Source organism: Epinephelus lanceolatus, chromosome 3, assembly GCF_041903045.1.
Source record: "Epinephelus lanceolatus isolate andai-2023 chromosome 3, ASM4190304v1, whole genome shotgun sequence".
NCBI classification, from domain to species: Eukaryota; Metazoa; Chordata; class Actinopteri; order Perciformes; family Serranidae; genus Epinephelus; species Epinephelus lanceolatus.
Window position 1 is genome coordinate 46,196,625 of NC_135736.1, and position 23,667 is coordinate 46,220,291.

The 23,667-nt window shown below is 44.0% G+C and overlaps 1 protein-coding gene across 2 annotated transcripts; it reads left to right on the forward strand.

Annotated features, from left to right (window-relative positions):
• The first annotated feature begins 1,720 nt into the window (after positions 1–1,720).
• dla (deltaA) lies at positions 1,721–18,310 on the forward strand. Of its 2 annotated transcripts, XM_078166462.1 has the most exons (12): positions 1,721–1,860; positions 11,953–12,220; positions 12,365–12,667; positions 12,954–13,014; positions 13,114–13,371; positions 14,327–14,387; positions 14,493–14,623; positions 15,396–15,565; positions 15,843–16,059; positions 16,223–17,003; positions 17,104–17,212; positions 17,313–18,310. In XM_078166462.1, the coding sequence occupies exons 2-12, from the start codon at positions 12,152–12,154 to the stop codon at positions 17,316–17,318; spliced, it is 2,166 nt and encodes a 721-aa protein (XP_078022588.1). In that variant the 5' UTR covers positions 1,721–1,860; positions 11,953–12,151; the 3' UTR covers positions 17,319–18,310. The 2 variants fall into 2 exon arrangements, with proteins under 2 accessions (XP_078022588.1, XP_033478859.1); XM_033622968.2 differs by lacking the exon at positions 1,721–1,860 and having other exon boundaries at positions 11,595–12,220.
• The last annotated feature ends 5,357 nt before the right edge of the window (positions 18,311–23,667 follow it).

Below are 23,667 nucleotides of genomic sequence, written 5' to 3' on the forward strand. Positions count from 1 at the left end.
ACACGCTTTTGCTTTGTGGCTCGGTCAACAGGCGTGTGCCACGGGTGTCGTCTCGCCTCCCCTCGCCTGCTGTCCGACTCCGGGAAAGGACCGGCAGCCATGAGAACCGGGGCCCCGGGCCCTTTAATGAGGGGCGTGCTGTTTCTTATCAAAGATGGACAAGCCATCATTACAATCATCATTAGAAGCTGCACAATGGAGCACGCCTCTCTTAGCTATGGATGGGAAAATCCTCCTCCAGAGCTGTGGCGGCGAAGGCGGTGGCAGTGGGGGATGAAATCAAAAAAAGAGCACAAAAAAAGTCTCAGTGAATGTGTCTATTTAGTGAATCTGCAACAGTTACGCCTGGCGAGGCAGCACAGATCATCAGGTGCAACTGCAAGATTTTAGCTTTAAGTGAACACGATAAGAGCGGCAAAAATAATAAAATCTACAAATTAATGCAACATTACTTTGTCCCAGAACAAGGAGCCATCCTTTGTTGCTATTTCTGAGATGTTGCCCTCTTATTGCTGCAAGTTTTTCATTAACCGTATGGAGGGTCTGATGCTTTGTGTCATGCGGGACGGGTGGTAGAGATGATTCCCATGTTGATGACTTCAGTGCACTCACATCAGAGTCAACTCAAATATATGAATGCAGAGTCGTGTGAGGGTGCAATACATTCATTAAATTTAGGCTTAATTACCTTGAATATCAAACTTTGTCTGACATAATGCGTCCATATTTGTTTCATTCTCAGGCTTCTTTGTTATTAAGTTTCAGGGTGAAAATTACAGCCTGAATGTTGAAGTGAATCTTATTTACAAGTCTGAAACTGGTAACTATGGTGACTCGGACGTAGCATGACCTTGGCAGAAGGATGGAGGATGTTGTATTGTGTGCAACAAATAACTGAAGTACTATCATGATCTGTGACAAGTACAAACATGCTCAACTCAATTAAACACCAACTGGAGAATTCTGTCTGACAGATTTGATGGTGCTCGCTTACGCTTAACCCTGGCCATCATTAAAACACCAAATAAGGGAGTGTCATTGTGAGGAATTGCATTCATCTCTCCAGTAGAGATCAACAGATTTGGAGAATCTATGCCAACAAGAACTGAAGCTGTTCTGGAGGTTCGTCTGTGGGCCTAACACCCTCAGTAACAGAAAACTTCAAATGCAAAATGACCATTTGAATGTCAATTACTCACTTTGTTTTTCTCACATACGTCCACGATGAACTGGGAATCCAAAAAAGGTGAACATGAATTCAAAGGAACAGGGAACACATTTAACAGCTGTTGTTGAGGCCTGTGAGCAAAATAACGGTTTCTTCATGGATTCAAGGTGACATGTGGTAAGTTATCAATATACAAATGGACAGTTTGTGGATGATGTACTTCTTTAAGACACTTTATGTTGTTTTTTTCCCCTTAAGTTGTTCACCTATTTCAAAGATCAGACTCTTGTCTTGGTCATTTTCAAAAAGAACACCCTGCTCTAAAAATAATCCAGGTGCAATGCACCTGAACTGCTGGGGGTGCAAGTTGAGGAGGTTATTAGAATTAATCTGACCTGATAAGACCAGCATCAGTGTTTGAATGATCAAAGAAGAGCTTTGCTATTTTTATGGTTTGCTTCCAAAGGTCAAAGTCTGGATCTGATTTTATAGGACACAAACATTCTTTAGCGGTGACAGTGAAATAAAGAAAGTGAAAGAAAAACTATTCAAAGCTCCTTTGACTTGGAAGAATTAAGACAATCTTTGCAGCTACAGGGATCTTTGAAGCAAACAGAAAGGACCGTAGTGGACATTCAGGTCTGGAATCTACAATCGAGCCTCCTTATTCTCAATCTCAGCTACGAACTGGGGTAAGATTTGCACCATCACACAGAAATCATGATCTCTCTTTGTATCATTCAGCTCTCTTTTTATTCGCTCTGAGGGGGCTGGGATTCAGATTCGTCCAGGTTACCATGTCGTGCACCATAACCCTGCTCCGAGTATGTCATCATTAATGTTCAGCCAAAAAACATGTTGCTCTGCTGTGGCCTTTCTCAAGAGTCTCCTCCAAGTCCTTTTTAATGCTCTCCGCTGGCCTGTGGCCCTGGCCGCAGGGAGCATTGTCATGGTGCTGAAGGTGGAGGGGATACTGGGAGGAGGTGTGTGTGTGTGAGTGTGTGGGGAGGAGGGGGGCATGACGCTGCAGCAGTGGCAGCTGGCGGCCCAGCTTGCAGGGGCCATTTCTTCACAATGGAGAGCCTTCCCCCTGGGGCCAGTGATTTAGGACAGGGCTCTCTGGACAGGCCCCTGGAGAGGAGGAGAGAGAGGACACTGGCTTTGGAGGAACGCACCCACCCTCCCTCCCACCTCCACCTCCCCTCCTTCTCCTTGTCTTGTCCTCTAAAGCTTCCCTGCTGGTTCCCTTGCCCCCCTGGCTCCTCCACACACACTCCTGACACCCACCCCTCATCCCACCGTGGCTAAGCTCTCTCCTGGGACGAGCAGCCAGGCCTCTGGACGGGGAGCATTCCTGAGGTGTAGCAGGCTAACACTAGCCGGACACAATAGGGGGACAACAACAGGTGCGTGTGGATCCTCTGTCGTCCAGCGGCAGCTGAGAGATAGGGACGGGGGCTATTATGGCGCCATTATCCGCCGCTGTTCTACCGGTGGGCTGTCGGACCTCTTTTCTCGAACAAAAACAAGGCTTTTTATGTGTAACCTGGTCTTGTATCCACCCTGCTCCGACAAGCCTCTCTTTCATCCTCCTACCCCAGCTAGCACCTGCCACCCCTGGGCCCTCCAAACCAGCCCAACGGCCACTTATCCCAAGACTGGATTCAATTCAGTCGAACCCCAACTGCAAGAAAACCTGAGCCCACTTGTTTAAAAACACCCACCACTTATACCCACCATATTGGAGCCATAGAAATTATCCAGGCAGCCACCTCTGTACGCCACCCGGCCCCCCTCCCTCCTCTGTCCCTCTGAATTATGTTATGTCTCAAATGAGCAGTCATACAGCAGATTGTTTGGTGCAGCCACTTGATATAACTGGTGACAATGCCTCTAACAGAGCGAGTGTCCTGGGGGGATAGGCAGTATTTGGTTACTGCATCCCTGATCTCTCCCCATTGTGGTCGGCTCCGGGTCCCATGGAAGGTTGAAAGGGGGTTTGGGGAGGGGGACATGTGCGCATATGTGGGCCCACAACGCAGGTGCCTACATCTGTTCATTTCTGGGCAGATGCTCGTGGTTGTAGAGATAGAGAGGGAGAGTTAGGGAGAGAGGGGAGGGGAGGGGAGGTGGACTTCCTCCATTTACTCTCTCATCATTCATGCTGGTGATTAAGCCTAGATGGAACAAAACTAGAGAAGAGAGTAGAAGGGTGACAAATGAACAATTGCACTTCTTCTGGGTCCAAAAAAGGATGCAAATCACTAATGTGTTTTGTTTTTTCAATGCCAAATCCACCACATGGGTAAAAGCATCTCGGCCTGGGGTTGTTTGGTTGTTTGGACTCGGCCCTTTAGCTCCAGTAAAAAAAAAAAATGTAATTCTACAGTATACAATGATTTTGGACATCGGTGTGCTTCCAACTTTGTGTCAGCAGTGTATGTTTGGCCCTTCCCTCTTTCAACATGACACCAAACCAGGGCCATAACGGAATGGTTTTCCCAGCTTGGTGTGAAACAGCTTGACTTGCCTGCACAACAATTCAATCACCAGGATAAATGCTGGCACCATGCAAACCACGGATATGTTACATTGCTATGTTACACAGCAATGTCTTGAGAAAAAAACAACCATTTTTTGTGATACTATCCTAGCTGGAAATGCGGTGATGTCTCTGTAAAAAACAACCACTTTTTTTCGAGCACCAGCTGGGAACACAACAATGTCTTGGTAAAGAACAACTGCTTTTTGTGATACTGTCCTGGCTTGAAAAGCAGTGATGTCTCCATAAAACACACACACACACTTTTGTGGCACTATCCCCGGTGAAAACACAGCAAAGGGTTGCTAAAAAACACCCACCTTTCACCAAAAAACACAAACATTCGGTGGCTATAAAGCTGCTGGAAACACAGAGAAGACTTGTTTTGACTTTTGCTGGTATCGAACAGTGGTCTGCAGCTTGGCAGGTGTCTCCCCTAGGTGCCACACCATCCATCACCCCCTCCAGCTCATGGTGACAAAGTCAGCTCATACACTAAGTTGCTTTAAAAACGTTGATGTGATACATATTAAGTGTAGCAAATGTAACATAATCGTGGTGTTAAAAAAAAAAGTAGAATGCCAACATTTTCTTCTGATGACAGGGCTGTGCATTGACCTCAACCCCATCTACCGCCTTTGGGATGAACTTTCCAAAGTGTTTTTTAGATTCATCGATTAACGTGAGTTTTGATAATAAATAAATTGTTCAAGTCAATTATGAAGCACAAAGGTCATTTTCTGTGTCCAGCTCATCAAATATGAGTTACTCCTGATTTTGTAAGTTTTATTATTTCATAGAAAAATTAAAAATCTTTCTGTCAAAGAAAACAAATATTTCAGATAAATCTGGAACCTGGCTGCAGGGCTTTGCTCCCAACCAGCCACACGAGCATCAGTGAGGTCCAACACTGATGTTGAGCTCACAGTCAGCACTGAAATACCCACACTGGAGTGCCGACTGTGAGCTCAACATCAGTGTTGGACCTCACTGACGCTCGTGTGGCTGGTTGGGAGCAAATCCCTGCAGCCAGGTTCCAGAAGAGTGGAAAACGTTAAGGCAGCAGATTGATGTAACATCTCACAAAAAGGTGTAATATTTACGTGTCCACATACCTTTGGCTGAGTAGTGTTCATGATACAGGTGGCTGTACATCACATATAAAGTACTGGCCATGGCAATTCCCTCGGTAGGAAGAGAACATATGTGACTTTATTGTTATATGATGCTATTGGGTTTAATTTTATTGTATTATAGTACAATAAAATGACTCGACAAACAAGTTTAGTGCGCTTATCTTCACCTGCACTTTTTCCACAGCTAATAATGTAATGGTTGTTATCTTGGTCATTTAATCATTGTACACCCTGCAGCCACTGGTGCCAGTTTCTTGTAAATCACACCAGATGTGAGAGGTTACAAATGAAATGAGAACAGCCACGCTATAGACTCTGTGAGGGTTTGAGCATTTAAACATCAATATGTTCACATGCAGATTTTAGTGGGCAACATTGACCATGTTCACCATCTTAGTTTGGCATGCTAACATATGATATTAGCACTAAACAAAAAGTACATTTGAGGCTGTTAGAGGAGGTTTGCCTTAAGGACCTCCTAGGTTTAGGAAAAAGATAATGGTCGGGGTTGAAATGAATAGATCTCTGTCTGAAAGACCTGAATGCTAACATCTCCTGTGTGCTTAGTTTTGCAAGTATTAAGCCATGAATTGAAAAATTGGACAAATCAAAATTTAAGCATGACGACAGCACTTTATGAAAAGTTAAACGATCAAAGTTATGAATGTCTGAAGCACATTTCATGGCAATCCATCCAATAGTTGCTGAGACATTTCACTCAAAATCACAAATATGATCCTTGTGGTTTGCTAGATGAAAAGTTAGAGGTTTACCAAAGTTAAGACAATAGGATTCCACCTCCAGGGACCATGAATGTCTGTACAAACGTTCATGTTACATTTCAGCAACGCTGGGGTTAAAATGGCCACTTCTCATGGCTCAACAGCGATGGGTTGCTAAAACACAACTGGTTTTGTTGTTTGTCACTCTTAAATAGTGGTCTGCAGCTTGACGGGTGTCTCACCCAAGCAGATACGTCTGATGCTGAAAAATGAAGCCAATGTGGAGGTGTCAAAAATGGCAGTTCCTTCAGGCTGGCTCCACAGCAGAGTGAATCCCCATAGACCCCCATGTTAAAATGTCCAACTTTACAGCAGAAATAAACACGTGTACAGCCTGGTATGGAAAATGCTTTTGGTTTCTATAGCTTATTTCAACATTCATGACAACTGTACGGAGGGGAATACTTATATAACTCACCCACTGCATTTTAGTAAGGCCCAGAGTTATGCATATTTAAGGCCACTGGGAGTGACAGTCTGTACGTCAGATCCACCCCTCACTCCTCCACAGCTACATCCTCTCATCAAAATATGGTCATTTCTGGCTCCAAAAAACAAGATGGTGATGGCCAAAATGCTGGACTCGAGGCAGTCCACAAACCAATCTGTGACATCACAATGGCTACGTCCATTATATTGTACAGTCTATGGTCTTGCTTAGATGTCAGGCCAGCCACCATCTCCTCCACTTCTGGATGACAAAGTCAGCTCTTATATATAGTCTGACTCAGCGGATGTGAACTGTGGCTATAAGCCTGCCATTGGCTGACTGATTTCAGATATCATTCTCCCATCCTTCCTCTACCGTATCTTGCCATTTCCAAATCCCCTTTGCTATGGGAAACAACAACCTGTGAGCCAACAACTTAAATGCTGAAAGTGGCATGTTTTGACAAAGTTTTGGGTCGTGCAATAAGGCATGTCTGTTTTGTTGTATTAGTGAATTGTTGTAAAGATCTACAACTCTCATGCCTGATGTTGATCGGGTTTCTGACACAGCCAGTTGGTGCTGATTTGCCCCATCCTCTAACTCTGGCAGCAGCAAGCACTGACTTCACCAATGCACCAAGCCATTCCACTTCACATGAGCTTCTGTGCAGCAAATCGTCTGTGGTTTGAACGGGTCCGGAGCTCCTTCAGAGCTGAAGTATAGTCTGGCTTCACCTCCAGGGCACTGATTATCAAATTTGTCTGCTTTATCACTAAAAGTTAATGTTTTTTCTGGGGCATTTTCTTTTGCCTGGCCATTTTACTGACAGTGCTCACCTCACCAAAAGCAAATATTCCACCAAAACAAGTTCACCTGGACACTATTTTACAACAGCATCATCACTGCATCCCACACTTGGCTGCCCAAGAAGACTGTAATTGGTGTAAAGACACAATATATTTGTGTAATATTATTTTACAGAAATTTTATGGATAGTGTCTTCTTTTAAGGCACTTTTCTAAATGTTAAATAGATTAAGAAGACATTTTAACAACTGCTGTGACACTCGTGGAGCTCACCATGACTTTATTTGCTTTTTAAAATCTCCCATAGAGTATCCCGATAATATCCCAGCAATATTCTCAGAGGAACCTGAATACCCAGCCTGCATTTGTACCTCATTAAAAGTATAATAAGCCTATAAAGCACCACATTTATGAAGTGGTGTGTTGATGTTTGTTTAACCCTTTAGCTCGTCCTCATTATAACAGGTTGATCTCTCATCACCACCAACTTGAGTATTTGTTTTGGGTAAACGTGTCGCGCGCAGTATCAGTTGTTGAAATATCGATTTTATTCATAGGGACCTGCATATGTTGCGGTGCGTCACCCCGGGGTGCGCGGCAGATGTGTTTTCATAAACATTGGCACGCGACTGGCCACGTACAGCTCCCTCTTTACCTCCCCCTTAGGTCCCCAGTGTCTCTGCGCACACACACACACACACACACACACACACACCACCCCCCTCCTTTCTCACACACACTTATAACACACACACACACACTTGCAGGCAGGCGCGTCTCTGGGCCCCCCACGTAATTACTGCGGCACTCTTCCCATAAACTTAAGCTCAGCACGTCTCCAGTAACAGCTACGTATGCAAATGAGACAGCAGCCCGGACCGGGAGCCTGGATGAGCCGTGGGAAGCCGTGGGGAGCCTCGCGGAGCCCTGGAGAGCCCTGGGGAGCCGCGGATCTGGCCTGTGGCCCCCTCTTCCAGCAGCTGGCCACAGTAATCTGATCTGGACACAAAGGAGCCTGTTGATCTCTGCGTTATAGCAGGTAAACAGGCGAACCAGACAGGAGAAGACACTCCAGGTCTGGTCTTAAATAATGTGTCTCGATAAAGAACTTTGAGAATAATACGACACATCGCGGCAAAAATATCATATAAGAAATTAAATTCAAATTGAATTAGGCACAGCAAAGCATCCATAAACTCATTATACAGTAGCATGGAGTAGTTTAAATTTTCCATGTGAATATTACAGCAATTTTTCATCAAGTTTAAGACTGTTTGTTGTGCGTAAGCATCACTGAAGACTCGGGGGAGGCGTGCGTAAAAGCATCTCCTGAGAAAGTGCTGATTCAAAACCTGCCATTTCCTTGAGGCTTTTAGTTGCCTACATTTTAGCACGAGTGGCCTCTATAAGACACCCCCCTTCCTCCACCTCCTCCTTCTCCTCCTCCTCCTCTCAACCCTGGCAGTTTTGGTCTGGTGCCTTGGCCCTCCTGCATCATTCAGGGAATGGAACCACCAACCCTGGCACCACAGGCTCGACTCACTGAAAGCTTTCACTCCGGGTGGAGATGTGTCAATATTTCCTACACAGATGAGGTATCAGTGTTAAAAAAATCAATTGATCATCACATTAACACCCTCCCTCCTCCCCTTCCCCAATCGCCGCTTCATATGATCGATATCGTGTGATGCGCGCCGTGTTTACGTTCCCACGAGTGACCATGTGGTGTCTCCTCTTCGGGGACCAAAAAGGAAAAAAAAACCTCCTGGCTTCCCCCTCGCCATATGGCCCCGGAGGGCCCATACCGTTACAGGTCCTTTAACATGCTTCCAGTTGAGTGTAGACGGAGCCCGGTGGACAGAGGCGCATAGAGACGTGCGCTTCAGGCCGGAGGAGGGAAGGAGGGAGGGAGGGAAGCAGGGAAATAAACGTCGTTTTCTGGATGTGGAGGGGGGGGTGGTTAGTGGCAGATGGCTTGTAAGGGTCTGTCCGCGTCTGAAGGCGTGTCGTGGTCCTTCACTGAAGACCCCCTTCCTCCCTCCCTCCTGCATTCACAATCAATGGAAATTAAAGCGCAGAGAATGGATGAATAGTCAGACCCAGAGTCACCCTTTTTTGTTTGGAGCAGCTACTGGTGGGCAGGAGTTAAACTACAGCAGCCCCCTACAGTAGCACTTTAGTTAAACAGTCAGAGCTCAGCCAGCAGCATCTTGGCCAGGAGAAAATGGGGACAGAAAATATACTGTAGGGACAAATGTGTCCAGAGCGGGCAGTTTATATTGTAGTTTTACAGGTTCAGCTCCTGGTTGAGATCTCTCAGCTCTGGCTTTGTTTAGTTTCTTGTTCAGATTCAGATGCCTCTTTAATCAAACTCTTTGTTTTTCTGTGGTCAAGTGCACAACAACTGCATTCTGTACTGATAGTGCATCAAAAGCTGTTTATGAGTCACATCAGACTGGCAAAGGACTGAGGTTCAGTTAATTCCAAGGAAACACTTCTTAATCTCAATTTAGTTTTAGCTTCCCTTGTTTTTACTCCAGTTTGCAGAGTTTTAAACCCAATTTTAGTCTCATAGTTCAAATGGATTAACACCAACTCTATTGGAGGCTATGCAGCTCCTTGGGATTTTACTTTCTGATTATTAAAAGTGCAGTTTATTTTAAAGGTTCAGAGAAGCACCAAGCTGAGATTTAGATACTTTGTGGAAGTTGTAAAACAGTTTAAACTGCCTCCCTTAAAGACTAAAGAAGTCCCTTCTCTCTGTCAGAGAAAATTGACCTAATTGATTTTTTTTGTCTCTATCTGAGGTTAATTGTGATGGTCACGGTTCAGCCGGCGTTTGGTTTGAAAAATAGCCCGGTGTGAAAGGAGAGATGGACAGATTTATTAATGGAGGAGGACTTTGTTTGGTTGTTGCTGCCATTGATTAGAGGTAATAAGTAACTACGGAGGCATCAGCCATGTTTTGTGACATCAGAAGTGAAGGTTATTTGGAAGAGAAAGGGAAAGCATGTCACTTTTTTGGGGGGGGGGGGGGGGGGGGGGGTTGGGGGGAAGAGGGGTGGACCGCCTCCCCCTGACAGCCGCGGTGTGGAAGACGGATCACAGCAGCAGGTAACGGACACCGGAGAGAAAAGCAGCAGTCATGACGTGCATATCTGAACACAGTGACGCAATGTACGTGCACGGTTTGGTTGCCCCGCGCGTGCAGCTTCCTTATAGGCCCCATTATACAGCAGAAAAATCACACTTCTAATGAACGATCTAATTAAGAAACAACCCCCACCTCCTGCTCCTTATTCACACGCGCGTGCGCATGCATGTGCGCACACCACCTTCACACAGAGACAAATAAGACTTGAATAGTGTTGTTTCCCACGTGCTACACCAGATTTAAAGAGGAGAAGAAGAAAAGGCAAATGTATGTGATATTTGTCCGGTTATGTTTGTTTGATGTGAAGTGAAAAGTGTGTGTGTGGAGGGAAGGGTAGAGTGTATTGTGTATGGGACGTGTGGGCGCGCGCTCAGCCAAGGGAGGCGCGCGCACGCTGTTATTGAGGGGAGAGCAGGTGCTGGCCGAATTACCATACAGCTGAGGGGGGAGAGAGGGAGAAAGAGCAAACTTATTCCTTCACCACACACACAATAACAAAAGTTCCCCCTCATGTTGGCCACGCGAGCGACTCCGGTGCGCGCGCGTCCGCTTTGCACGCACGTACACACATGCGTTTTTTTCTTCTTTTTAATCTTAGCCCGGAGAATGAGAAGAAGGGGAGAGCAAAATGGAAAAGCAGGAGTCCAGCCCCTCAAGTCGTTTACCTCACCACACAGCTCTGCCAAGGAATGTTTTCTTTAGTCTTTTGAGTCGATTCAAAGCATCAAATTCTTCCCACAACCAGAAATACCAAAATTTAGAGGGTGTGTATGCAGGGAAGGAAAGAGGGAGGAAGAGAGGAAGGAGGAGGAGGAGGGGTGTAAACAATTAACTGAGTCAGGGTTTGACCAAGAAACATTTTTTCCTCCTTTTTGAGGACTTTTGAATCAACTTCAAGCAGTTTTTTGGGGGGGGTTTGTTTTTGGCACTTTACCCAAAACGTCTTAAGACGCCTAAAAACAAAGAGGTTTGTCCAGTGAGGCAACAGCTGGAGGGACCAGTGCAACCACATGTCAATAACATCCTGTCAGAAGGAAACCTGGCGTGTGTAGGTTGTTCCAAACTCTTTACATTTTGGTTTAGCACTACTTCTTGAATCTACAGATGTTCCTGATTTGACTGGAACATTATTTTTGATTTAGAAGAAACTGCGATCTACAAACAACCACAAAAGTAAACAAAAAGTCAGTTTATCTCCTCCTAATCTTGTAAAAAAAAATGGGGTCAGTTTCTCTGAGGATGCCTCTGAATTAATTAGCAGTTTATGCACGGTTTTGTTACCATTAAAAAGGTATAGTCTGATTGTTTTATCCATGTTCTTCAACAGGTTATCTGACAGTCTTTTCCTCCGCCTTTAGGACTCACTTCATGTTTTAATGTTTCACTTCTTATTTGGTCGAAATACTTTCACACGTGTCCATTTTGAGCTCAGATATTAACGCTGCATGTGCTGCACTGCTGCAGGGGTAGTAAGGAGGCTGTTGGGGTACTTGCATGGGATCCCATTGTGGAGAGCCGGGCCAGATTGGGAGGTGAAGTCGGGGGGGAGGAGGAGGAGGGGGTCCATTTGCATGTTATTACCATAGCATGTGTCAGGCCGTATATAACAGGCTGCAGGCGGCCTTGGCTAGAGACAGACGCACAGTTCAGAGTGAGGAAAGACATTGGGAGGAAGAAGGAAGCATGTTGGACCAGTGACAAATCTGTCCTTGGGTTAGACCAAGACCTTCACACAAAAAGCTACTTCCTAAAATTTGTCACTTTCGCAACAAAACAAAAAAACAAACAAGGAACCCATCTTTTTTTTCTCTCTTTACGCACTGGATTAACGCTTTATAACGGAACTGGAGGACTTCTCTGTTTTTAAAATTCCACTACGCGCACTCGCACAAGTTCACACATCTTGTTTTGTGATTTTATTTTTCATTTTTAAGGTTTGGGATTTATCCTTTTTTGTTCCTCGGGACATGAATGAGAGCGGCGTGGCTGACAGCGGCAGCAGTTGATGAGAAAACCCCGTGAGGCGACAGAAACGTGCTCAATGCATCTTCCTCAGAGGGATTGAACAGGAGGAGGCACCCTGAGGACAAGCCGAGCCCCGAGACTTTTTATTTTATTTATTTATTATTTATTATGTATTTATTTAATATGGGGCGCGTCATCCTGCTGACTCTTGCCGTCATGTCCATGTTGCTGTGCCAGGTAAGATACAGAATCTCTATTTTTTTCTAACAATGAACCACCACCACCACCACCACCACCACCCCCCCTCACACCACAACACACACTCATACAAGCAGTACTGTGTGTGTACAGCTAATGATAATAAGCTGCTTTCCTCCGCAGGGGTTTTGTTCGGGAGTTTTTGAGCTGAAGTTGCAGGAGTTCCTAAACAAGAAGGGAGTACAGGGCAACAAAAACTGCTGTAAGGGAGGTCTGACTTCGTCTTTCCAGCAGCAGTGCGAATGTAAAACCTTCTTCAGGATCTGTCTCAAGCACTACCAGCCCAACGCCTCCCCGGAGCCTCCGTGCACCTACGGCGGCGCTGTGACGCCCGTGCTCGGTTCCAACTCGTTCCAGGTCCCCGATGTCATCCCGGAGAGTTCATTCACAAACCCCATCAGGATTAACTTCGGTTTCACGTGGCCGGTAAGTACAGCCATTCATGTCCGTTTCAGTACAGTAGAAGTGAAGGCAGCGAAATCGCGCCATTTTTGGGTAAATCCGTGCGTAAAAACGCGCTGCGGCACGATTTCTGACCACAACGTCAGGGCCGAGAGCGCACAAAGTTTACAGGTATTTAGTTTCACCATATCAGGTTAGCAGTTTGCATTCAGCACAGTGAGTGTATGGCACAATCGCCTCGGGCCTTTGCTTGATGTTATCGCCACATCTCCGCTGGCCACCTGTCTCATGAAGCCATTTGTCTTCCCAGGGGACCTTCTCGCTGATCATTGAGGCATTACACACCGACTCCAAAGACGACCTCTCCACAGGTAGGAAATAAACACCCTTCCCTTTCTTCATTTTGATCACATTCACGCACTTTCTCAACCATTAACCCTTCACCGTCTGCCTCCACATGTGCACTGCAGAGAATCCAGACCGCGTTATCAGCACCATGACCACCCAGAGGCATCTGACGGTGGGAGAGGAGTGGTCCCAGGACCTGCACACCGTCGGCTGGACGGAGCTGAAGTACTCGTACCGCTTCGTGTGCGATGAGCACTACTACGGGGACGGCTGCTCGGTGTTCTGCCGGCCGAGAGACGACGCCTTCGGCCACTTCACCTGTGGAGAGCGCGGGGAGATTGTGTGCGACGCCGGGTGGAAGGGACAGTACTGCACTGAACGTGAGTAACAAAACTTTCTTTTGGTAATAGGAGCATCTGCAGACGCGTGTGTGTGAGGTGCTGGAAACTTTGAGGAATTATCTTAAAATATATTTTTGGACACAATAATTTAGGAAATAAAATTGGAGATAAAACATCACAAAGTTGCTTTAAACGTATTATCAAGAGATTATAAAATGAGGTTTTATTTTCTTGTAAGCATAGAAAATGTATAAATAGTTAATTTCTACACTGGGTCTGTAATCAGATCCTCCGAGTGCCGTTAGAAGGCAACTTGTGCGTAAACACCACACGCACCCCCTCCTCCTCCCTCACACGCACACACACACACGACCACTTGATTTATTCTAAGGAAAGTTTTTGGGAATAATCTCACGCGTGCCATAAATTTACATGCTACCTTCCGATTCGTTACTCTCGGAGTGGGCCGGGCGCTGATTGGCCGAGGCGGGGGAGGTATTGTTTGAAGTGGGCAGCTGCCGGCAGAGAGGAGACAATGGAGCAGCTGTCGCGCACTGGCAACACACTCGCCAGCTGTCCACTCTTATCTGCCCCAATCCGAGACATTAAGGGGAGTGTGTGTGTGTGTGTGTGTGTGTGTGCGCACAGAATGAATAAAAGAGTTTTGACCCGCAGCGAAGAAGAAAAAAAAGAGGGTGGTGGGGTGGGTTGAGGGGGTTTGTGTGAGTGTGTGTACACTCTCTGTGGCACACACACATTCACACACTCCCTCCTTTGTCTCAGCACTATGTTAAGCAGAAAATTCTTCCACGGTGATAAGGAGAGTTTAAGGTAATGGCTGATGGGTTTAGGAGCCCCCTCCTTTCCTCCATTTTAATGACTTTGTTGAGATTTAGGTGATAAAGTTTTCTATCTTCAGGAACAAACAATGAACCTGTATCTGAGTTGTTTTTGCCTCAGTGTGTCTAAGAAGTTTCTTTCTCTCCCTGTACAGCAATCTGCCTGCCAGGCTGTGATGAAGAGCACGGCTTCTGCGAGAAACCCGGAGAGTGCAAGTAAGTTTTTCTCCACCGGTTCACTGGGGCATTAATTAATTAGTGGGACACATGAGGTAATGTGAGTGGACTGACCGGTGTTCCCTCCTAATTGGACAACAACAGGTGCAGAGTGGGATTCAAAGGCCGCTACTGCGATGAGTGCATTCGTTATCCAGGCTGCCTCCACGGGACCTGCCAGCAGCCCTGGCAGTGCAACTGTCAGGAGGGCTGGGGGGGACTCTTCTGCAACCAAGGTGAGGAGAGAGTGTGGTGAGAGTTAATGAGTGATGAGAATAGACAGGGAGGAAAGGAACCAGAGAGCACTGATAGGGTGGTTTGCTGGTTGGTAGACGTCTATGTGTTGGGGTACAAAAAAAAGTTGGGTTTTAAAATGGATTTCTAGACATTTAGATGACATAAAACTCTTTGTTCTGAAGCATTATTTCAATGAGAAGCAGGCCCTGACTATATTTGGAATAATATTCATCAAAATGCTGTTTAAACTGAAGTTATACATCCAAAAAAGTCACTTGTAACCACATTTTCTCCTGGATGCTTCAATGTCTTTCAACCGGCAAATTGCCAAATCAGTGTTTCTGGGTTTACCTCAATTGTAAATCCCCATGCTTACTGGGAAGAGAGAGATAGGGAATAGAAAGTGGAAAAAGTGATCTTGAGGTCAAGCTTTGCAAAGTCAGCACACGATCTTTGCTGTATGCCATCTCTCCGTTCCTTAATCACTGAAAGCTGTTTGGTGAAGTTTAAAAGTCTGAGTTGGGAGAGAAGCAAAATAAGACGTCACGATAGCAACAAAACAGACATCAACACTGCAGTAAAGAAACAACAACACAGCTGTTCCGGGATGAACAGCGAGAACAGGAGGCCGGGCGCAGGAAACAAAAAACCACTGGAAAAAGAGAAAGAGTCGAGTGTGTTGGAGGACAAAAAGACATTCTGTCACTGCTGCTGTTGTCCTGCCATGTGTTGTGCTGTGGCTAATCCACATGTGCTGCTGTGTCTTTCCAGATCTCAACTACTGCACTCACCACAAGCCCTGCATGAATGGAGCCACTTGTAGCAACACTGGTCAGGGCAGCTACACCTGTTCCTGCAAGCCTGGCTTCACTGGGGCCAGCTGTGAGATCCAGGTCAACGAATGCGCTGGAAACCCCTGTCGCAACGGAGGAAGCTGCACTGTGAGTGCTGTTTGGTCTTCTTGAATTAACTTGGAATGAGAATGGGGACATCCTGTGAAGTGTGTGGCTGAATGTCACCTGGCATCTTTATCACATGCCTCTATCCCTTCTCTTCCGTCTGCTTTTACACACCCTTGACTTTAAACCAGAGAGGATGTAAACACTGTAAAACAATCAATCAGATGCAGCATATTGAGATTCAGAAGGGTTCAGTTTGTAGTAGCTGCAGTTGCAAGACAGATCTGGATGTCAAGCCTGTTCTATTTTTTCCCCGCAGGATTTGGAAAACACATATACCTGCACTTGCCCTCACGGTTTCTATGGCAACAACTGCGAGCTGAGTGCCATGACGTGTGCTGATGGGCCGTGCTCCAACGGTGGCCGCTGTGCTGACAACCCTGACGGAGGCTATTTCTGCCAGTGCCCCACGGGATACGCAGGGTTCAACTGCGAGAAGAAGATTGACCACTGCACCTCCAGCCCCTGCTCCAACGGTAAGAGTGATGGGTCCAGTCAGCTGTAAGCCTGTAGTATCTGTCTTTTCTCCTGGAGATGTGTAGATTGATTCAGTGTGTCTTGAATGCCAAACACCAACTAGGGTTTGTCCATCCAATGCTCGGATCAAACATTCACACCACTCCTTATCTCTGCTCTCAGGCGCACACTGTGTGGATCTCGTCAACTCGTACCTCTGTCAGTGTCCAGATGGATTCACTGGCATGAACTGTGACCACACTGGGGATGAGTGTTCGATGTACCCATGCCAAAACGGCGGGACGTGCCAGGAAGGTCCTGATGGTTACACCTGCACCTGCCCACCGGGATACACCGGCCGTAACTGCAGCTCACCCATCAGCCGTTGTGAACACAACCCTTGCCACAACGGCGCCACCTGCCACGAGAGAAACAGCCGCTACGTCTGCGCATGTGTTCCTGGCTACGGTGGCAGAAACTGCCAGTTCTTGCTCCCAGAGCACGCTGCCATCCGCGGGTCAGAGGTGCCCTGGATGGCAGTGGGGTCCGGCGTGGCCCTAGTGCTGCTGCTGCTGGCAGGATGCGCTGTACTTGTTGGATTTTTCCGATCAAAAGTCCAGCGTGGCGGTCAAGTAGAGACCGTCGGTGAGGGAGAGACAATAAATAATCTAACTAACAACTGTCACCGCAGTGACAGAGACCTGGCGGTCAGTGTGATGCCGACACCAGGCGTCAAAAATATCAACAAGAAGATGGACTTCTGCAGCAGTGATCCTGATGAAGGATCTTCACCAGGGAGGAGCAGCTACAAGAGCCGCCATCCGCCCGCAGACTACAACCTCGTACACGAGGTCAACTACGAGCAGGCGGCTAAAGAGGCCATGCTGGAGGCGGCCTGCGAAGAAAAGTGCCAATCCCTGGACTCATTTGAGTTTGAGGAGAAACGCAGCAAACGTTTAAAATGGTAAATATCTGACACTGATAGGTTGAATCTCTTAAACAAAATATAGCATCAAGGCTGTCAGGATGAAAAAACTAACAACATTTTTCTTTCTTTTCCAAAGCGATGCATCAGAAAAGAAAGCCCCAGAAATGTCTGCATGTGCGGACACCAAGTACAAATCTGTGTTTGTGATGTCAGAGGAAAAGGACGAATGTATAATTGCAACTGAGGTGAGTTTTGTATGTTGTTACTTTTCAGTGTAAAAAGACTTCTTCTGTGATCATCTGGCCAACAAACACTAATGTTGTTCGTCTCTTTGTGTCTCTACAGGTGTAACGAGCCACCAATGGGCTGCCCGTTGCTCATTTGCTCTATGGGAGAGTTTTTATACTCCTTCAGATGCTGCTCTAACCCTAGGGGGAGGTGTCCCGCCTTGAGACTGCTGCTGATACTGAGACGTTTAACTGATATTCAGAGTGAGCTGGTTCTCTACTGGAAAATAAGCGCAGGCAGCGGCGGCCTGTGGGATAAGAACTGGCGGGGTAAAAATAAAAGTTTACGGTTGAAAGTAAACTGCCACTTAGCTTTCTGTTCTGCCTTTTATTGGGGAGTGGGGGTAAAAAGAAAAAAGAAATATAAACGGACACTGTCTCGTGGCAACAACGTGCGATGCTACGATTTTTGTTTTTGCAACATTTGCACCCAGGCCTTTTCTCTAACCCACACGCCGTTGCTGAGCGCAGGAACTGCATCAAACGGTGGATGTTTGGCCATACTGGCCTGTTCTTCATGAGGCTGTTCACATGGGCTGTGCACCCATCACTACACCTGTGAAGACTGTATGTATACTTGATCACTGTGTTAACTGAAGTGCGTTTTCTTCCCCAAGCCCTCCAAACCATTTATGACATAGTATTGTTCATTTCTTTTGCTTCTTTTTGGGACATGAAAACTTTGTCTTAATTGAAAAAAAAAACCTGTTGCTTTTTGATACAGATTGTCCTTTTGTAAAATAAAGAAAGAAAAAAAACAAGAAAAAAGTTATGATTTAAAATTATGATTTAATTTAAGTTAATTTAATGATTTTGTGTTATTTTTATTTTGTATTGTATATTTGTGATGTTTGTTATGATTATTTAAGTTGGCTTTTTTTAATGATGATATTTGCAAAGGCACTTCAGGTCAATGGGACTTTTTTTAAGAAAATGTTATTTAAGAGGGATTGTACTGTACAAATTGTTATGTTACTGTCTCCTTTACCGTTTTTGAATGAAGGAATTAGCCAAGACTATTTTTCCAAATAAATATTGCTAAACGTGAAATTTTAATTGCGTCCCACTTTTGTTTTGTCCATCTGCAAGCACTCTGAAAAACACTTCTTTAGGGGTCTGTGAGCAAAGTTAATCAGTAACATCTGTTGTCTTCCCCTGGCGACCCCATAGTGGGCTTTTCTATGCCGACACTGTTGGCTACTGCCAGAAGTTGAAAGTGTCTCCCTGGAGACGGGAGAGGGGGCCTATTCATAAAAAACAATGTCCCTACGCTAGATTTACCACTCCTATTTCTCCTCCTAAAGAACAAGTCAGGTAATTCATGGCTCTAAAATTCAGATCAATGTAGAGTTACGCCTACTGGACATCCAACACTTTGGGTTTTGGTTTTCCACCCTTCCTGTTTCCAGCAAAAAATAACTTTAGCTGCTTCCCCCCCTTTTATCTGAAGCTTTTTCTTTCTCACTGCAGTAAAGTTTTGTCACATCTAAACACAGCCATTATTTAAGAGTGAAATTTTAAATTCACCAGCCTACATTTGGATTTTTTCACAATCACCTCTTTAAATTCCCCTCAGTTTTCTTTCTTAATTGCCCCACAAAGATGCTGATTGTATTTAGACACAAATAACTGTAAATCATCAGCCCGGTAGAGTTGGCCTCTGAAGGGGTTTATAACCCCGCGGCATTATGGTAACAGACTTCAGCAGACAATGATGGAATTGACAATGGGGCACACAAAAGGCCACCCTTGGGAGAGCCTGCGTGTCCCTCGGCATGCTGGGAGAAAGAGAGTAACAGGAACAGATGTTGTTGAGTAACAGATGCCTTCTGGCCAGAGTTCAGCCACGACCAGCCAGACCTTCAAAGGCCCGAGCTGCAGGGTAAAAAAAAAAAAAAAAAAAGATTATCTACGGACTTCAAGAAAAGACAGCTTTTACACTGTCTTCATGATAAATTTGTTGGGATTTTGAGGAATGGCAGAGATAAGAGAACACCTAAGAGGACTTTTGTGTCGAGTGATGAATACAAACAAAGAAACTACAGTATGGCTGCAGGAGCACTCAGAGCATTCACGCAGCAATCTGAGGAAGAAAGGAAAGTTATTTTTCACATTTGAAAGAAAACACAATGAGAATTTCGCAGTTTTTAAGGGTCGAAACACTGTGGTGGGAAATTCACATAATGGGAGTGAGGTGAAGATGTTTATGTTTCATTAAAAAACAACAGCCAGAGCTGCATCGTTCAGATCTGTTTCATACAACGGCCACAAGAAGGTACTGACAAAGGCTGCAAGTAACAATTATTTTCTCAGTTAGTCAGCAAGAAAATATTGAGAAGTTTCCATCCTAATTTTTTTTGGCGTAATTAATTTGCTTTTGTCTGACCACCATTCCCAAGATATTCACTTTACGATCAAATAAGACCAAAAACAGCATTTTAAACATTTTTGCTTAAAGGGACACCTTGGATTTTTAAAAAAAATCTTATCTAAAATCAGTATATCACATACAGTACAGTCAGTCAGCACATCCCCAGTTTGGAGAAGCAGGCTGGAGTCTGACACAAAAGCAAAGCAATGTACTGCTGTTGGTCGGGGGCAACAACAAAATGTATCTTAGCCACCAAAAAAAGTCCCACCAAAAAAAAGTTTCAGTTCCCCTTCTATGCTCTCATCAAACCTAGTCTCGCCACCAGACAATCAGAGATCTCCGCCTTCTGATAGTCAGAACGCCTCTTGCCTTTTTGAAAAGGACACGCCTTCTCGGAAATGTGCGCTCCCCCTTTTCTCGTCCGCAAGGAAACAAACACACAGAGAGCTTGAAAATGGATGCCGAGATTAAACTCCGTTTTATCAAACGTGTGCTCATCCGTGAAGAAAATATTTTTTCCAGCGGATGTCTTAGTTATAACATGATTGAGCTAACTGGAGTAGTTTCATGTGGTATCCGACAACGGGAGGCTTTTAACAGATGACGTCCTGATGTTAGCTTCGCTGCTAGTGTTAGCTGTCCCTGTCAGCTGCAGCCACTGATGCTTTCTAGACATCGTGATTTCCTAAAACTGAATAAATACCACACATAGCAACACAAAACTGCTTTGCTAGCTCAATCATGTTGTAACTAAGACATCCGCTGGAAAAAATATTTTTTTCACAGACCGTTTAATGAGTTATTACCTATTACAGACACTGCTAACGGCCTTGTAAAAGATTATGTTTGTTTCTTTTAGTTGGCAAGAATGTGTTGCCACAAACGCGACAAACATCCACTGAACTTTGGCGGCGTTTTCTGCGAGCACAGCTGAGCCATTTTGTACCGCTACACGTGTTTCTAGTGGGACTATGTTTACAAGCACAAGAGTTCAGTGAGCCACCGAAGGACCGCCCTGCAGATTTACTATTGGTTCTGCAACGTAGGGAGTTTTTTTAAACTCTGAAATTGTATCCGCCCATCTAAACACAAAATCAGGGAGAAAGTCATCAGTCTTTAGTTAAGCAAAGCGTATAAAGACTGACTTGTGAGTCTACATCAAACCCACCAGACTCCATTGAGAAAAACGGTAATTTTGGCTTGTTGAATATGGGATCTGCTGGTCTACGGCTGCTTTCATCAGTTAAATAGTTTGAGTTATTGTGTGACTTTGGTGAATCTAAACTAATTCTTTTAAACGCCAAAGTCACACCATCATGCAAACAAACGAACTGATTAAGGCAGCAGTAGACCAGCAGCTCCTGTGTTCAGAAATGTTAAATCTTTGTTTTTCTCAATGGAGTCTGGCTTTGAAGAGAGTAATATAACAGCTTCATTTTCCTGTTGGAAATCACTGTCTGACAGAAATGTAAAGCAGTGACAAGACTCTCAATATAGCATACACTTAAACTGATAGTTTTTTAGGTGCCTAAAATACATGTTGGTGCTGACCCCTCCATGGCAGCACATTGCTTAGCTTCCATGTCGGACTCCAGCCTGCTTCTCCAAACTGGGTGTGTGCCAACTGACATGTAGAGTTCGTAATATACAGTCTATGGATAGTAGCCTCATACAACCCCACTGCAAAAAATCTGAACTATCTCTTTAAAAATACACAAAAGATTTTTGTGTTCAAACCTTATTAAAAGAACAAGATAATAACCCACCAAAATATTGTAAAATATCTGTGGGTCTTAATGAGTAATTCATAAAAATATGAGAATAAGCTTTTAACAAAAACTGTGACATCAGAGGGTTTTAAGAAACTTCTAATATGCTTCTGTACATTTATCACCACCTGTGAACCAAGTCTGGTATTTTAAGTATAATTTTTAGGTACTTGTACTTTACTTGGGTACTTTTTATGCTACTCAGTACTTATACCTTTTTTCTGAGACAAATTTTGTACTTTTTACTTCACAGCAATTATCTGACATCTACAGTCACTAGTTAGTTTAATGTTTTACTTAGAAAACAGGAGCAGCTTTTAAAACACCGTCACTGATTAATCCACCTAACTGCATATATAGTTAATAATTAATCGTGGCATCTGCTTACACACAATGCATGAGTGATAATAATTTCACAGACAGGGCCATTCTTCTGCATAATGACTACTTGTCAGTACATTTTACTGTTAATGCATCAAAAGCTAATTTTCAATACAGACATGTACTTGTAATGATGTGTCTTTACAATGTGGTATAGAAACTTTTACTTAAATACTCCTTTATTAGCACAAAATAAATAACATTTTGACTTAAATCTGACAAAACCTGATCAAATAATGAATAAAAAAGACGAAGAACCTGATTAAACTTTAGGTGCAAGCTTGCAGGATGTGATAGCTGATCATTTGAGGTAAAGTATTGACCTGAAGTTTGATATCAGGATGGCTACAGGTATCAGACACTTAAATATAACGCTTTTTAGGACTATTTCAAGATAATTTTCAACCAACTTTAAAACAGATGTTTGAACAAATCTTCTTTTTCTTATTGATACATACAGGTCAGTATAACAGTGAGTTGTATGTATGTGATCCCGTGCAAAGGGAAGGTTTTATGTGGGAATATGGTTATTACAGTGAGTTAGGTCAGTGTACAATTTGCCAACAGGTGAGTGCAAGTATAGTAAAAAGACAGCATTATGTTCAGTTGTAGGTTTAAAGATTTGTAACATCAGAAATGTGGACTTTCACACAGAGGAGCTCGACTCATTTTGACAAAAATAAATGTTGGATAAATGAAATGAAGTAAAATGTTTGAGGCAATTAAGACCTCATAGATTCTAATTTAGGGCTATTTAATGATTTTTAAGGCCTAATATTTATAACATTGACTTTAAGACATTTTAAGGACCTGCAGACAACCTGGATATTCAGACCTAGTGACAGGAGCGCACACACACACACACACACACACACACACACTTTATATTTGACTGAATGAATAAAAATCACCTCAATGACGAGCAGCTGGCCTGGAGCCATAGAAGACTTTTTATTTGGAGAAAGAAATCCTTGAAATCACTCATTTTTAAAATTCAATTAATTTATTGAGTACGACATCTAAGTTCTCAGAAAAAGTTAAAATCATGCCTTTAGTCTTTTTATACATAAAAGATGTGGTTTTACGATGACAAGTGATTTCTTTTTTATAAAATGACTGTTTCTTCTTCTGACATATTTAATCTCTGTTAAAGAAATATTAATGTAGAAAAACAATTATCAACTTCCCTCCCGATAAAACAAAAAAACAGAGAACAAAAAAAAAAAAGAAAAAAAAAAGAAAGGCATAACACAGTACGTTACAATGCGCTGACATGGCTTCAAAGCACACATATTACAGTACTGTACAAGGGTCCGCCTCAGACAATATGCACCAAAACCACTTCCACTGCTGAGGATAGATCAAACCTCTGAAACAGCTCAACACTGCTTATTTACCAAACCCAGACCACAGCATGGTGTTGGCAACTGGCAAATGAGGTAAATATTTCCAAAAGAAAAAAAAGCACCAAAGGTTTGGCGTTAAATTTAATAGATAGCTTATGACCAACAGTGAGTTGGAGGAGTTTCAGTCCAGCTTCTCTTAAACTCTTTTTTAAAACCTATTTTCATCCACAACGCTGGCGAAACAAACTACTGAGTCTGCAAATTATTTTGCAATGTTCAGAGGCCAATGAACACACGCTGGCAGGCCCGCTCCGTGTAAATAAGCAGTTTTTCCACATTTAAATGGGACATTTAATGTCAATATTTATAGTGAAGTCCAGACACAAAGGATCTGAATCTACGTCTTTGCTGGACTCACTCTCTTAAATGGAAAAAAAAAAAAAAAAAAAGTCTTGATTTAGCTGATATTTTAGTCAAATTATCTCATCCCTCGCAAAGTTCACAAGCTCAAAAATGTCTCACTTGTTAGGGAGGTTCACTTATGAA